General features: G+C 34.4%; 3 protein-coding genes across 3 annotated transcripts; all 3 read left to right on the plus strand.

Annotated features, from left to right (window-relative positions):
* Positions 1–754: 754 nt before the first annotated feature.
* Positions 755–1,210, plus strand: LOC136823226 (small ribosomal subunit protein bS1m-like). The gene has a single exon (XM_067079407.1). The coding sequence runs from the start codon at positions 755–757 to the stop codon at positions 1,208–1,210; it is 456 nt and encodes a 151-aa protein (XP_066935508.1).
* Positions 1,211–2,504: 1,294 nt separating this feature from the next.
* LOC136823211 (uncharacterized) lies at positions 2,505–9,301 on the plus strand. Its single transcript, XM_067079384.1, has 5 exons — positions 2,505–2,748; positions 3,001–3,191; positions 3,406–3,880; positions 5,386–5,572; positions 6,399–9,301. Exons 1-5 carry the CDS (start codon positions 2,557–2,559, stop codon positions 8,606–8,608), a joined length of 3,255 nt encoding a protein of 1,084 aa, XP_066935485.1. The 5' UTR covers positions 2,505–2,556; the 3' UTR covers positions 8,609–9,301.
* An 832-nt stretch (positions 9,302–10,133) lies between these two features.
* Positions 10,134–14,822, plus strand: LOC136823213 (uncharacterized). Its single transcript, XM_067079385.1, has 4 exons — positions 10,134–10,361; positions 11,106–11,213; positions 11,405–11,624; positions 11,883–14,822. Exons 1-4 carry the CDS (start codon positions 10,203–10,205, stop codon positions 14,318–14,320), a joined length of 2,925 nt encoding a protein of 974 aa, XP_066935486.1. The 5' UTR covers positions 10,134–10,202; the 3' UTR covers positions 14,321–14,822.
* The last annotated feature ends 1,967 nt before the right edge of the window (positions 14,823–16,789 follow it).

Below are 16,789 nucleotides of genomic sequence, written 5' to 3' on the forward strand. Positions count from 1 at the left end.
AGGCTGATTTTCTCCGATTCTCCGATTCTGGGTAGCGAAATGCATGAAAGCAGTATTTTTGAGGACCCACAACTTTTAAACTTTTTAAGGTACACACTTGAAATTTTCAGCAATGAAACACTTCAGAGAAAGCTCCAGGAAAAATCAATCTTGAGTTTTCAAAAATTTCCTATAAATCCATAATGGCGCCCTAGAAATTGAGTTAAAATTTGCGCAAAATGTCTTAAAATAGATTAAATTTTCACAAAAAAATATACTACACATTGAAGGTATTTTAACATCATGCTAAAAATGGGAGTTGACGATCTACCCTAATTGCATAGTCTGTAGCCCTTTAGAATTTGTAGAAGAAACTAGATTTTTATTGAAAAATTATACATTTTAATCAGAAAAACATGGTGTTTGTTTATGGTATCAATGAGAATTTTTCTGTGGTTGTTTTAAAGCTAGAAAATCCAGCTCTTACTAAGCTCTGCCGAATTATTTTTTCTTTGCTGGGAACTGAACCTTGAAAGTACTTTTTGCAGGGACCTGAACCTTTACATTTCAACTGGGACCTGAACCTTACTGAAAAGTGGGGGGGGGACCTAAAACTTAGGGTGAGGGGCCTAAATTTATTGGGGGGACCTAGAACCCCATTCGGAGCCCTGTTTGCCCAAAGATAGTGAGTCTGTCACCTCGTGATGGATACCAGATCTGTGATTATTTAATTTCTTTTTTTCTTTCAGAGGTCATAATAATAAATAGTATCAGAATGAATAAACAAATACAAAGACTTTTTCTTCAAAATAGAGGATACTTGTTTGCCAATTCAAGTTTATTTTTAAATAGATCATGTACAACACAAGCTTCGAGTAATGTGAGTGAGCATTCACAAAGTAAAACGTTTCAAGAACTTCTAGATGAATCTCCAATAATGAAATTTGGAAGACCTGATAATAAATGTTTGGTTGGTAAAATCACTGATGTTTGTAATGATGATTTATACATTGACTTTGGTGGGAAGTTTGAAGCTGTTTTAAAAAGACCTGAGGAGAAAGCCAATTTTTATAGGAAAGGATCACTTGTGCGTATTTTACTACGTAAATTTGAAATGACTGGTGCATTTCTTGGGGATCCAAGACATATCACTCTGTGCGAAGCTGACGCTCTTTTAGTTGGACCATACAGTAAAAAATTTGAACAGCGTAGAAAAAAAGATAACAATTGATCATTGTTATGTCTGGTTATATTCTATTGCCAAAAATTTTGTATGGATAGTATAAATAATTCTGCATATTCTTATGTCCCTTTCTACATGACTTGTAGCTTTGTTTCAGAAAATTGAAACACAGAAATCTTTTTTACAAGTATTATAATAATTGTATATACTTTAAATAGACACTCCCTTCTTTTAAAAGCTTTCTAGAATTTAAATGCTCCTTTTTTGTGAGAAAAGAAACTCAAAAAAATCGGCCCTAAATAATATGCCCCTTGAATAAACATGATATGCCATCCTCTGGAGGGGTTTGAAATAAGTAGCAGTAAGGAAGTAAAATATGAAGGAAAAATTGATATGTATTACAAAAATATGATACTGTAATAATATATATATTTTATTATTCAAAGTGATCTTGACAATTGAGTGCTTGTGCAAGTTTTTATAACCTTTAAATAATAAAAAGGAATTTTTGGTATACTATCTTATAAATCAGATTTAATAATTATAAACTCAGCTGATTTAGAATGTAAGTTACTTTCTGAAAGTTTTCTTAATGAGATCTTTTGTTTTAATGGATTTAATCATTCAATTTAGATTTGTTGAAATTGTTTCTAGAATGGAAAAAAAGAAATTGTTGCACACTGAATGCCAAATCTTTCTCTACGTCTCATTTTACATAAATTAAATTTTTCATGTTATTGTAACTTTTCATTTTGGCCAGTTATACCAGTAATATTTTCTGCCTTATTATGATACCAAAGGATATGAGCATCTTGGAAGCCCCAAATGAACCTTTTAACATCCTATTGGGTATGTGTTTACATTGTTATTAGGCGATCCCGAAAAAAAATTTTTGTTTCCGGTCCACCGGCCGAGTGAAAATTTATTTTGTCATCAACCGGCCGCATTTTTTTTGTACATCATCATTATATTAGCAATGATCTTCGTAGAGTTGTCGAGTTTACTTTTTTGCACATTCCATTTTTTTTTTCATTCGAACAGATTCGAATCACAATTTCATTGATTTGCGAGAGTTAATTATATGTCACATTTTTCATAAATAGAATTTTTTGTTGTGTGTGAAGACCATCATTTTAACTTCTACGAGTGCTTTAAAAAATCAAGTTTTGGGACCGAAATTTAGCAAAAAAAATTATTTTGCGGCCGGCCGGGTGAGTGTTTTTTTCGTCACCCGGTGGACAGGAAACAAAAAAGTTTTTCGGGTTCGCCTATTGATTTCTTTGATAATATTTTTTCATAATTATATCCAATATTCCATAATATAATCCATGTACTGCTTTCATTTATTAAAAGATAGAACAATACATAGATTTACCCAAAAAAGTAATTTTGGTATGGTGGATAGTAGTGACTCTGAAAGCAATGAGGATCCAAGCTCTAATGAAGAATTTGAGGAAAGTGAAGAAAGTGAAGAGACTGAGGATGATTATAGTATTATGGATGATGATGATCTATCAGACGGTGAAAACAACAATGACTTGGCGAGCTATAGCGATGAAGAAGAAAATGAAGACAAATGTCCAGCAGTAAGTTTTCGTTCAAAGTCCAACTTACTACTTTTTACAATTTCTTTGTTTTGAAATTCTTTATCAAAGGGGCTGTTACTTTGGACATAATAGGCTCACAATATGATTAATTTATTTGTATTCCAATATTATTTTATAAGAACCAGAAAATAACGTTAGACTCCTAATAATAAGTTTAAAAATAAAAAAGAGTTTTCTAACTTGTCAAACAAATCAAAATGACATTGTAATTATTGCTTTCTTTGATTTTAGATGGATACATTGCAGTGTTTATTGTGCTCAGTCAAACATTATCCTGTCAAGTTTGCCATCCATGGTATCATTGATAAAATACACCTTCCTTGTCTCAATATCAAAAACATTGGGCCAATTCATTTACCGTTGTGTGAGTCACAAGCTCAAATGATCATCAGTGGAGACTTGACTGACTCATCCAAAATGTTGTACGTTCATTTACGTCTCGAGGGTTCCTTCCAATGTAATAAAAGATGCTTGGCTGGTTTTTGAATAAAATGCTAGATGAAAATTCTAAGTTGAATCCTTACTGATCCTTACTATTCCCAACAACTTTAATATTATTTCCAATTGAGACACTTCTATGATACTATGTGTTTCTTTGAAACAAAAATTCAAGTATTATTTGTCCATTTGTTTTAGGAATTATAAGGAATTTCCAAAAGACGAGTACACTTTTGAAAACCCAAAATTCGATCTCACAATCCAATCTATATTTGAGAAAGTGAAGGAGAAATTCGGTTTCGAGATCGATTTTTTCCTTCATGAACTTGTAATTAGTGGGAAAGGAAACCAGTTTTCAAGAAATTTCAATGACGTTGAAGAAAACCAATTTGGCACTCTCATAGTACAGCTACCATCTTTATTCACTGGAAACAATGTAACCATTCACCATGGCAAGGAAACTGAAACAATCAATTTTGATCGAAAAGAATCACAGAGTGAAATCATCTATACTGCTTTTCACTCAAACTGCAAATACAAAATGACTCCATTAAAATCTGGCTATCGATTGGTTCTTTTCTACAAATTAACAAGCATCGATTCTACAGAACGTTTCAAACTTCTTGAAGAAAGCTCAAAAGTTAAACAAGAAATTGCTGGCACTTTATCAGAGGTAAAACCTACAATTTTACCCTTTACATTATATATTATCTGCTGTGGCTCACAAAGAAAATAAAAGATTGAAACATTCATATTGTATAATGTCCAGATAACGTAAGTTATCATTAAAGGTTTTGTTTTTAAGTAAGAGTGATATCGTTTTACTCTTCAACTTTAATTTACAGGCTTTTTGGACCTACCTGGAGGTCCTATAAATTAACCGTTGTCTGTCCGTCCGTCCATCCGTTCGTCTGCTACCAGCTTTTCTTAAGATTGGCTCATTACTTTTTGCCGGTGTTTGGCACAAAGATGCAAAATGTAACAGAGTCTGATTTTCAGAAGAAAAAAATTTCCGGCCTAAAATGCCGAAAATATGCCGGAAAACCCGTTTTTTTGCCATTCTTGGGGATTTCATCATCAGTTTTTGCTGATTTTTTTGCACAAAGACGCGTATTAGGAATGCTCAAAACATGACCAAGTCCGATTTTTAAGAAAAAAAATTTCCAGTCGAAAATGCCAGAAATAGGCCGGAAATCGCCGTTTTTGAAGATTTTCATCAGACTTTTTCCTTATATTTTGTTGTTTTTCCACACAAAAACATTATTAATAACAATGCACATCATCAAGCATGGTTCAATTGTCAATATAACTGATTTTTGTAGCTGGAACTTTCTAAAAATCTCCGGAACAGCCGATTTTTGCTGGAAAAACGGTATTTCTTGAATTTCTCGAGCTCTACTTTATATTTTTTCATGAATTTTGCACAGCGATGCAATATGGTAATATCTAAAATGTGACAGTTTCTGATTTTTGAAAAACATATTTCTCCAGCTGAAAATGCTGGAAATATGCCGGAAAACCTGGCTTTTTGGCATTATTTTGAGATTTCATAAAATAGTTTTCTCTGATTTTTTGCATAAAGATGTGTTTTAGGAATGCCCAAAACATGGCTGAGTCCAGCTTTTGAGAATTTTTTTTGCCGGCCGAAGATGCCGGCATTTTAAGAATTATGCTGGAAATCGCCGGTTTTGCAGATTTTCATCAGACTTTTTCCTTATATTTCGTTGTTTTTTTCACACAAAATCATTATTAATGACAATGCCAGCAAGCATGGTTCAATTGTCAATAAAACTGATTTTTGCGACCAGAACTTTCTATTTATTTTTTCCCTGCAACCCTTCCCTCTCTCCCCATCAACAATCAATGATGAATTTATTGCGTTATGCATTTTCGCTAAACGCTATATTTTCTGACTGATTTTTTTTTCTTTCATTTTTCTCCTCGCATTGCTATCTAACTTTCATCATCAGGTAGGTCCATTCAGCATCTAGGTTGTTGATATTGAATTGACACGGATGTGGAGCAAGATTGGTCAGAAAGAGGAAAAGAAAAACATTTTTTTTATATCAGCACAATATAATAATAGGCAGACACTGTCCTGAGATTAAATATGTGTCTGATATGAAACGGGAACACTTATGTAAAAATAATTATCTCTAATTCATATTTTTTTCTCAGCTCAATAAAAGTCGCCGGAAGCATTTCGGGATAATGTTGGAAAATAAGTACCCAACGTCACCTTATAAATGTGATAATGACTACTCATTGAAAGGTCGAGATTTATGTGTCAAAAATATGTTGCAATCAGCCAATGAAATTCTACCAAAAGAAGAACAATATGTGTTTCATGTTACAAATTTTAACGGTAAGTAATTCATTCATGACGTAAGCTTAATTCTTGCAGGTTGATTCCATTGTTAGAAACCCTTTAACTATTCTATTATTAAATATGTAGAGCATTTTTAGGGCCGTAAGAACCTTATTGCATCTCAGAATTAACTGGCGCTAGGTCTTGAAATTTCGATTGGACTCAAAATACTAGGTCCATATGTTAAATAAAAGTAATAATATATTACACTAAAAAAATTATTCAGGGCATGGCGTTCTAAATCTAGCAAATTTTTCTCGAGTTCCACGCAATAACCCGATTTTTCAGAAAATAGGAAAATTTTCGGGAAAAATCGGAGAAACATTGGAAAATCCGGAACACTGCACACAATCAGTGGAAAAAAGGGAAAATTCACGTATTCACGCACAAAATAGCCCAGATTCACGCATTTACGCAGTCAAAAAATGGATTTTAACGTTCACGCATTTTTTTTTTCAATTTTCACGCATTCACGCAACCGAAAATGCCCATTCACGCAAACCGCTGGGGGGTGCATTAGGCAAAAAGAGAAAAATTTGGACTGGTCGATCCAGGTAGGTACGTGTCCGGTCTGACATTTACATACAATCATTATGTCTTTATACAATGCAAATGTCAAAAATTTACCGTTTACGCCTAATTCTAATTTGAAGAGAAGCTATCAAATTTAGTTCAGGGAATTATGTTCAGGGACATTGTTCGAAAGTTTTTTTTATGGAAAAGGATTTGTTTTTCCCTTTCACCGAATTCAACCCTCGAAATTTTCTTCACCTAAATTTTGGATCCAGTTGTTAAGAATTAAAATATTACTCTGTTTTTTAAGGTGGCAGTGAAAAAAAGATTGGTCTTTTCAATGGTTCTGCATTATTAAGTCCGAAAAAATTGTGGGATTCCACTGGTTTGTCGCTCAACATGCAAAATGATATTCTTTCTTCGTCCCTTCAAAATCATGAAAGGCTTAGAGATCGTGATTATGGTTGCTCTAGATATTTCATTCTTGCTATTCCTTCAAATCGCCATTTTGAATGTTTATGTCATTCAAAATCTCCAACGCAGTGTCTTCAATTTTTGTCGGATGAAGTTGACCACACGTCACCACAGTTTAAATTATATTTGAAGAATCTTCTAAACACCTATCCTTCTGAGATGTTCACCAAGAATACCGGTAAAGCGTTACTCGATTTAGTTGTCAAAGCCAAAGACGTGGAAATTGTTCTATTATATTTTGACAAAATTATTGCACATTGTTACAATTTTTCAGAAACAATCTATGGTTTACCTGAAAATGCTGAAAGTCAAATAGCAGAAATGCTCAAATTTGTTCCTTGGGAAGAAATCAAGGATGTTGTAGAAAATGTCATTGAAACTTTTGGGTTCAACCAGTATTACAACTGGATGACTGTGTTTTTTCAATGTGAGATTTTTGATATTGCTCACAAAGTCATTGAGCTGACTTTAAAAATTGATCTATCAGTATCAAGTACACAAGCTAACTATCGATCCTTGTGGAATTGGATTTTCAACAGTGTCATTATATATAAAGAATTATCGACGTGTTGGTTGGATGATATTACTGAGTGTGTAATTATTTCTTCTGACTTACAGCTACTCCATTTATTATGTGATAAGCTATTGTCTAATAAGCCAGCCAAATTAGCAGCAGCTTTCAATCGCTTTATCAACTGCATTAAAGCTGAAAAATTGTCTTCTTCTAATGCTTCAACGATTTCATCATTCGTTAAACTTACTCTGCACGACCCGGCAATCTTTAAAGAGCAACTGGAGACTTTGTTCGATCATCTATGGTTATATGACAAAGACCAAAGGATCATTCAAGATGTTTTTCTTCATTTAATGAAAATGGAAGATAGGGATTATATCCAAACCGAAGGATTCAAAATGATCTTCAATCGTTATTTCGATAGACTTCTCGAAAACGCTGCGAAAATTGATAGATTAGGATGTTTTGCTGAACTTGTTTTCATGGCAAACACATCGAACATGGAGTGTTACATTAAGAAGTACCTTGAAAAATGCCGAACAGTTTCAACGCCTGTCTCACTATTTATGGTCATTAAAAGTATTTTTCGATTTACTGAGAAAGAAAAACATCCAAAATACATAGGAATGATTGATGATTTAGTGAAAATAATAATTCCTCTGATTAAAGGAAATGAGAAGAAGAACGGCGAAGGAGAAAAATACATGTTATGCAACTTAACGGTCTCCCTTTGTTGTCATGGTGATACATTCACATGCCAAGTAGATGAGATATTTTCGAATCAATATTTCAAGAGCCTTTTCGAGCGGTTCACCCTTCAACTGATCGAAGATTTGGAAGAGATTCAGCTGCCTAAAACAGAATCAAAAAATCTCAACAAGTTGCTGAGGTTAATCCTTAGTGGTGTGCAAAAGTCCCTTCAACATCTTCGCGAAGGTAAAAAACCTGTTCTGAATTACAAATCAGTTCTTGCGTTTACAAAGATATTATTCAGCGAAAACCATTTTGGAGATATTGCTCTTGAATTTTTGTCCTTTAGGGAACTACAGTTTAGTACTGTAGGATTGATGACAAAAGAGAAAGGTTCAAATATTGTTCAAAGAATGATTTGTGACTTGGAAAAAAGATTTTCTGGGAAAGATTCGTACGGCGAACTAATGCTTACACGTGTAAGAAACTTGTTATTCTTAAAAGATGAGGGTTACAGTGAATTTGCATGGAGAATACCGAATGCAAGATTTCCTAATCGGGATGTCGAAGATTTTCTTCGAAGCAATGAAGTCGTTTTTACTTATCAGCTCCAGCAACAAGATATATCTACCGTCAAACGTTACCTACATGTTACTAGTGGCAGCCGTGATGATTTTAATGGAATAGTTAGACCGTCTGGAGAAGGTTGTGTAGAGATGATTCTACAAAAGGATTTTAACGTTTACGAAAAAGCCAAGAAAAGATATTTTGATTTTATGATCGAGTTGAACAATTTGAAATTAAAACTCAAATCCTATCCTCGTGTTTTTCGAAAGCTTTAAACTTTATCACAAATATTGACTTTAAAGGGACATAAAAGTACTAACGAAATTTGTAAACAAACCGTATGCAGCGGGATGCAAAATCAAAACAAACGTCACATGTCAAAATAAAAAATAAAAACAAATTTGGCTTTTTTTATTGTTTCAATTTTTTTACAAGTTTGTTTTGGACACGTGATTTTAATTGTTCTCTTAAATGACACGTGGTTTGCGCAATGTTTACATTTTACTACTTTTATGTCCCTTTAATCGCTCCTTGTAAGACATTTTTACTCAAAGTATAAAAATATTATCCAATTGATAGATATGGCTTTAAAATTATTTTTATTGAAAAATGTTTTGCTGCCAGTGTAGAATAAAGCGTCTTCTTTTACAGATTCCGGATACTCCAACACAAACATCCAAAGTTTTTGAAGCCATTGGATGTTCTTAACATATTCCTATTTTCACCCGTTATGTTATTATTTGTCCCTTTTTCTAAGCAATCGGGTGTTTTAGAGGCTGGAAAGCCCTAGAATGTTCTTAAATTGTTCTTAATATTTTGGACACCGAAACTATGTTCTTATATAGCTTGTTCTTGTAAAAGAAGTGTACATTGATTATAATTTTTCACTTTTTTTTAGAGTAAGGTTCTGTATTATATTTTTACTTGTTCCAAAGTATTTATTTCTTTAAGATTTTTTGCATTGAACGACATTACCGGCGTGTCCTTTCCTCGAACGCCTTCAGTGATCCAAAATACGTGAGTTGTCATAGCTTCAGACCGTCTTACTTTTTTTGGGGTGGGGGGGGTTTGGGCTAAGAAATATTTCGGCCTTTATAGAAACTGGGGGTTAAAGTTACCAAAATATTTGGGGGGTCTAGATTGTTGGGGGGGGGGCCTAGATGAGACTCTGGGGCTGTTCAGCTAATTTCAAAGATCTCTTATCTTAATATTAAATCAAATACAAAAAGCAAAAGATTTGTAAACATAAGTTTTAATGCAAGTAAAATTTAGTTTTCAAACTTTTTGTAATTTTTTGAGGGGACCTGAAGTGTTAGGGGACCTAGCACAAGGCAATATTTTGGGGGGAGCTAAATTGTTGGGGGGACACTACTTTGTTGGGGGGAGCTAGAAACCTGGCTGAAGCTATGGTTGTATTTGTGAGTTATATCTGTGAGTTATGCGTTAAAACGTCATCCCGTAATTTATTTTAATAGATCTTTTCATAAATTACGTCACAAACGTCACTTGCCTCGTATTCAAACAATTACCATGGTGGTTATTTCCCTTGAGATATTAAATTATTTTTTTATGAATAGAAAGTAGTTTTAATTAAATCTGTTGGGAGTTAATCACCTTGGAAATAATTTCAGAACGAGGCAAGTGATGTTGTGACGCAATTTATGAAAAAGTCTATTAAATCACTCATCACCTTACTCTAAAGAATATCAACACGAGTTATTAACTCATTACCTTAGGCTAATAACTAATTCAGTGATTTAACTCATGAAATTATTCTGAGAATCTCATTCCTTTCATTTCAGGATGAAGTAAACAAAATAACAAATAGTACATACCATATATATTTTCATAACAAAAACTTGGAAAAGAATGTTCAGCTTTAGTGACGATTCTGAAAGTGATGACGAAGAATGGGGAGGTAGCAACGTTACTGATATTGATGATGATTTCCGGTCAATTTCAAGACCGTCAGAAAGTGAAAGTGAAAGTGAATTAGAGCAAGATGAAAACGAAATTGAAAGCCATTTTGTAAGTAGCCGTTCTTTTTCTAACTTGGTGCTTTTCAAGGGGAGGGGGAGCTTAGACTAGACTCTACTTCTGGTGGAATTTGGTTTTTGGTAATTTTTGATAACGTCGAGTTCCCTGAAGTACACTAGAAGGACTTGGCGAGGTCTCAATTATGAAAGGAAAATACCCAGAATTCCAGATAACAAAAGATTTTCTTGGAATTGAAAATATAATTCTAACATGAATAACAGATTTGCAATCCCTTATTTTCAAAAACAAATATCGCAGATTACCATATATACTACCGGGCCACTTGATCGCGCCATCCAGTCCAAGTGGACTCAGGGTTATAAAAATTAAAATGGGCAATTTGACATTCTGGGGTTTGTGGATGAAAAACTTGATAATATCGCATGAAAGGTTGGGCTTTGCCCTAATGGAGTTGGTTCTTTTGTGCCTCCACGACAGCCGATCTTCATGGAAAAAAGAACCCTTTTATTCTTCACTCATATCACGGGAAATTTGAGTGGCAGTGAATTTGTTTGCGCTTTTTATATACCAATTATACCTAAACCAAAAAATGCATAGCAGGACTGGCTCCGGCCTATCCTTTTTATGACGAAAGTTATTGATTTCTATCACGCTTGGAATATTTATTATATACTCGTGTTGTCGCACCTTCCGGACAGGAGGTGGGAGCAATGTGACCATGAGAGATTAAGATGAATTTTCCAATGTTTAATTTTCTTTACTTTACTTCCTCAGAATGATCCACGAGGATTACTGCTTTCTATCAAAGAAGAATTTCACATTTCAAAGGTATCCAACGAAAGCGCCAAAATGAAACCAGATTTTGTCACTCTGTTGAGAGAGGTATGTGTAGAATCCGCTCTTATAGTTCTCTTATAGACATGTTTTATAGCACTGGCCACCTCGCTACCTGCGAATGAGCTTTCGAAAGGTCGCAAAGAAAACAAAACTTTGCACAAACTCTATCTGGTTTGTTTTCGTTTTAAATTTTTTTTTGACAAAACCAGCGTTTAGACTGAATGTCTTTTTACCAGATCAATGCAAGTCGCACAAAATATTTTGGGATATTGTTAGAAGAAAAGTATGATTCAAAGTCCGATTCAAAGTCCCTCAAGGATGGTTTTAAATCATTGAGACATGGAGACCAAACAATAGTACAACATTTGGAACATGCAAACCAATCATTATCTGGGGATGAAAGATATTCGTTTTATGTGGTGAAATATGAACTCAAACACCCTGGCGGTATCGAGCGTATGTATTTTAATATTTTCTTCTCAAATTGGAGTTTGCACATAAGGTTTCATTTGTTTCTCAAAGTTGTTCTGAAAACGTGAGAATTTCTGTCTATCTGTCTTTCTGTTAGTTCGGCTTTATTGTTCAAAACTTTTCATTTTTGCTTTTGATGATTTTCGTGAGCTTCTTTTGTAAATTAAGAATCCCAAGAGCGTCATAATTTTCGACCGACCTCAAATTATCTGCTTTGTTTGGAATAAATTCTATTGATTTTAGGCTACAAACAAAAACTTCTGCTGGGAGACTCGCACGGTTTGTCTGATTCAACCAAACAGTGCAATTTTTCTGGTATTTGTCTCGGCATGAATGACGTCATCGTGATGTCAGAGGGAGAATTTGAAGATGCGTACATTAATGAGGATGAAAAGGAAGAAATAAGAAACAGAAAATTTTACAACGACAGTATTAGCAGTAGTGAAGAAGAAAAAGAAGAAGATTTCGTCTCAAGATGTCTTATACTTGCTGTTCCTTTCAATCGTCATTTCGAATCATTTTGCTATTCAAAATCACCATCACAATGTCTTCAATATTTAGCGAATGAAGTTGACAAGGCATCACCACAGTTCAAAGTTCACCTGAAAGAACTATTTGACAGGTTCTCATTGAAAGCATTTAGATGCCTTACTAAACATTACAAACAATTATTGATCGAACTTGTTACTAAGACCAAAGATGTGAAAACTGTCTCTTTGTACATTAACAAAATCATGGCACACAAGTTAAACTTTTCAGAGCAGATGCATGGTATCCCTGATAAAACTAAGGAGAAAATTGCAGAAATGTTCCAATCTGTTCCTTGGGAGAAAATCAAAGATATTGTTTTGAATGTGATCGAAAATGTTGGGTTCTGGCAGTATAAAAGATGGATGGTAGTGTTTGACCAATCAGCAATCATTGATATTGCTCATAGAATTATCGATTTGAGTTTTCAAAAACTTCAATTTTGCAATGGTGGGCAAGCTTGTTCTCATTCGCTATGGGAAAAAATCTTTCAAAGTGTTCGTGATCATGAGGAATTATGGAGACAATGGAGAGATGATATCTTGCAGTGTCAGCATTTCACATCAAATTTTGAAATTGTTTCTTCGATGTGTGATATATTGTTGTTCGATAAACCATCCAAATTGTCTTCCGTTTTTAACAGCTTTGTGAAATGCGCCAAGAAAGAAGTCGAGCAACAAATGAAACGAAAAAGAGAAACATCATCAGAATGCCCAACTCTCATTTTACAATCATTTTACTATTGCAACCAAGACGAGTTGATGATTCCATTAATTGTTTCTGTTGTCAAGCACACTCTGCGAAATCATCTCATCTATTTAAAAGAATTAATAGATTTGTTCGACTTTCTTTTTTCTGAGGAATATTTTGTTATTGGTATGAATGTACTAAGTGGGTTATCCAAAGAGCAATGTAGTCAAACAGATGATTTCAAGACGATAGTCGACATTTATCTTACTCAACTTTTTAACAAAGCGTCGATTTATAAATATGTAAATGAAAAAGCTATTTTGGCTGAAATCCTTCTTAGAGGAAATAGAGGAAACGTCGCTTCAAACATAGACAAGTATGTAGATCTTTGTCGGGAAGGTAACGAAAAACCTGATGCCATTTGCAAGATCATCTTTGAGCTTTTGGATATTTCAATGAAAAACACAGAGTTGAGTTGTATAACTTTGATTGAAAACTTATTCGACTTATTTATTAGTTTGTTGTCAAACCATTACACAACGTTGTTTCAGGAACTAACTATCAAGTTGTTCAGTGCAGGAGACTCGTTTGCTTCAAAATTGGAGAAAATGTTTTCGAATTTTAATTTTATGTACCAAATCAAAAAAAGGGTGGACTTTTTTATAAGAGACCTCATGTATAAAGAGCATCCCAGAACAGAGACTTTCAAGAAATTACTGGAATGTATTTTGAAGGTTGTTCAAGAAATACTAGACGGTGGTAATCGTGAACCTCATTTTATAATATCGACCTTGTTACCATTTCTCCAAGGAATTTACAAAAATACTTATCACAAAGAACTAGTAATAGACTTCATCTCGTTAGAGAAATTTAATATCAATAGCGAGCAATATTATGCCAACTCTCAAAGTCGAGCATTTATTAAAAGTTTGATTTCTGAATTCGATAGGAATTTGATCAAAACTGATTTCTATGCTGAACTTTTGAATGTTCATTTGAAAAGTTTAAAGTGCATACAAGAGAAAGGTTGCCCTAAGTTTAATTGGCGACAAGAAAATGCAAAAATTCCCGATCACCCATACGTAGAGATTTTTCTCAAAAGCGATCTTGTGACTTTTGTATACAGACATTTCAATAATATTGAAAATGCTAAAGGCTGGTTACAAAATTACGCAAGAACGATTGATTACAGTGGTTACTGGCGACAACAAAATTACCGTTTTACTGGCATTGCTAGAGAAAATCAAGGTGTAGTGGAAGTGGTTTTACAAAAAGGAAGAGGTGTTTACAAAATAATCCAGGAAAAATATTTCAACTTGGCGTCATTGATTGAACAGCTTGAAGTGAAATTACGAAATTTTCCTCGTATTCATTCCAAACTTCGTTCGTTGAAAAGACCTTTGAAAATTAAGGATGACGAATCCCCAATTCCAAGGAAAGCCCAAACAATCCGTGAAGAGTAACTTATAGTGATAAATCGCTGTTTTTTATGAACTATTTTTTATAAGAACAAACTGCATAAGAGCATAAGCTTCGATGGCCAAGATATTAAGAACAAGTTAGGAATATTTTAAGCCTTTGCTGACTCAAAAACGGCCTTAAGAAAATGCTCACAAAATAAGAACATGCTAAGAACATTTTTAGGCTCTGGATGTTCTTATAAAAAACGTGTCTATTAGGTTATTAATAAAATTTGAAATTAATGATTGCTAGATAGAGAATTACCGCCTTGTGACCGTCGGAGAACTTCCTTCCTGGGAGAACTTTGAATTGTCACATTTTGCAAAATACTGAATGATTTTCTTTTCTTTAAAATTTTAGAGGTTGACATCTACAGCATTTATTTACGCGTTTTCAGCCAATCAGGTTGCTCATATTTTTCATGTTGACGATAAAAATTAGTATTATTGTTACAGTTTATCATACAATCCTCTTTTGTTAAAACATTGATTTTGTTTACAATGGTACTCTATGTTGAAAGTTTCCGGTCACTCTATCACAAAACCACGTAAAGGTATTAAAAATTACTCCATTATATCATTTCTCCAGGGGATGCACCTAGGGAAAATTGAGAAGGTGACGTGCTGTTGGTCAGGGTCACTTAAAATTAGGCTCTGAAGATATCTGACAATTTTCAAAGTGGAAATTAGAAAATTTGCAATTTTTGCGAAGCGAATTTATGAGCGAAGCAGTTTTGCTATATTGTGTGCACGTACCTTTAACTTCTATCCCAAGTGAAAATTGACCCAAAATTTGCTATATAAATCACATCTACAAACCGATGATTTTGTCAAAATGACCTTGAATGGTTTGGCTTGAACCCAAGAAAATTTTCTCGGTTTGGTAGCTAGGACTGCAAAAAATGCCGTTTTAAAATGGTGTACCCTAGCAGTGAACAGCAAAAAATTACCGGAAGCCGAAACACGGACTTAGAATCTGAAGTTGATCAAATTGACGCGCGGGCGGCACGCATATAAGCAATCTAAGCAGTGGTTCTTCGGTTTTAAATGTTTAGATTGCTGTTAAATGGAAAAAAAATTAGTTTGAAAGGTGATAGAAAGGATCTTCATCATTCCTTGACTTTTAAAAGTAACTATTAAGTATCAAATAAGGTCAATAAAAATGAGAAGTTTTTGCAGGTCGTGCGGGCGGGAGGGGTGCTCTTTTAAGTGAACTAAACTTACCTTGCAAAACCAAGTGGATATTCAATGATAAAGAGGTATGGAGGTAATCAAATTTGTCGAATTTGTCAAGAAAACAAATCAAAACTGGCCAAAAACCAACAACAAGCCATCTTTTGTAGATTTTTTTTACTTTTGTTTACTTTTGATGTTTTCAACAAACGATTAGAATAAAAAAGTGTTCGAACGTTCGACGAATATCGTTCGATTTTTTAAGGCACCATTTACATTAGAAGAACTAAGAGAAGGAAAGAAAGAGCGTTTCGCGGGGTGGCGGGTGTTGCGCTGCTGTGGTTTTTTATTGGTGTGTTTGGGATATTATAAGGCTTAAGATACTGTCTCTTTTAGGGTTTTATCAGAGTGGCTCTTATTTTTGCTAGCAACTTGCGAATTGAGGTAGAGTCTGGATCGCTTCGCAACCCTTATACAATACGACTAGTTTATCGACCGCCGGAGGCGGTTTCTTTCATAGTGGTACGCTAATCTCGTTTTGCCTTGGCTCATTACTTTGTCTACCATTTACTTTTGGTTTTTTTAACTAGATTACCCAGGTGTTTCTCTTTTTTTTCCCTGAATGTCTTTTATTCGGAATTGAATAATCGAGACATGAAAAATGACTATATTGTAATCTGTTTTCAATGAATAATCTAAAATGTACTGGAGATGACATGTAGGCGTTAATAATGGGCTCTTCCAGAAAAAAACCATTCATGGGGGGTGGAGGATATACTGTCCAGGGGTATTGAAAAAACTCCGAAAAACTGCCATGTCCATGGGGTGAATTTGCAATGTCCAGGGGTAAATCTTTGTGTCCAGGGGGTCAATTTGATGCTTGTCCAGGGGTAAAACACGTGTCCAGGGGGTGAAAAATCGAAATGTCCAGGGGTAAATCACTGAAAAAATAATACATCCTCCACCCCCCATGAATGGTTTTTTTCTGGAAGAGCCCAATGTGCGCACGCTCTTTCGCGAGCGTGATGCGTGATGGAAGGCGGTCGTTTCAGTGTGGTTTAGATCCACACTGTGACCTAGTTTAGTCTACTTTCAGTCATTTTTGCTTCAATTTTGCCACTTTTCAAAATGAAAATTTTTCCATTCTTCAATTTTTCCTTCTGGCAGGGTCCCCAAATTTACCAAAATATTCATATCTGACAGGGTCCAGTTGTCAAACTCCAACGGCACGTCCCCGTCGGCCGTCAAGGTGCCCCCCTGATTATTCCTTTGTTTGTTCATTTTGTTTCGTTTAGAAAA

Source organism: Clytia hemisphaerica, unplaced genomic scaffold (assembly GCF_902728285.1).
Source record: "Clytia hemisphaerica strain Z4C2 unplaced genomic scaffold, Clytia hemisphaerica genome assembly, whole genome shotgun sequence".
Taxonomy (NCBI): domain Eukaryota; kingdom Metazoa; phylum Cnidaria; class Hydrozoa; order Leptothecata; family Clytiidae; genus Clytia; species Clytia hemisphaerica.

Excerpts from the sequence above, each read along its gene's own strand:
- LOC136823226 (XM_067079407.1), top strand. The coding sequence starts at position 755 with ATGAATAAACAAATACAAAGACTTTTTCTTCAAAATAGAGGATACTTG.
- LOC136823213 (XM_067079385.1), top strand. The coding sequence starts at position 10,203 with ATGTTCAGCTTTAGTGACGATTCTGAAAGTGATGACGAAGAATGGGGA. Across the intron at positions 10,362-11,105 it reads ACGAAATTGAAAGCCATTTT|AATGATCCACGAGGATTACT; the intron begins GTAAGTAGCCGT and ends TTACTTCCTCAG. Across the intron at positions 11,625-11,882 it reads ACACCCTGGCGGTATCGAGC|GCTACAAACAAAAACTTCTG; the intron begins GTATGTATTTTA and ends TATTGATTTTAG.
- LOC136823211 (XM_067079384.1), top strand. The coding sequence starts at position 2,557 with ATGGTGGATAGTAGTGACTCTGAAAGCAATGAGGATCCAAGCTCTAAT. Across the intron at positions 3,192-3,405 it reads ACTGACTCATCCAAAATGTT|GAATTATAAGGAATTTCCAA; the intron begins GTACGTTCATTT and ends CATTTGTTTTAG. Across the intron at positions 3,881-5,385 it reads TTGCTGGCACTTTATCAGAG|CTCAATAAAAGTCGCCGGAA; the intron begins GTAAAACCTACA and ends TTTTTTTCTCAG.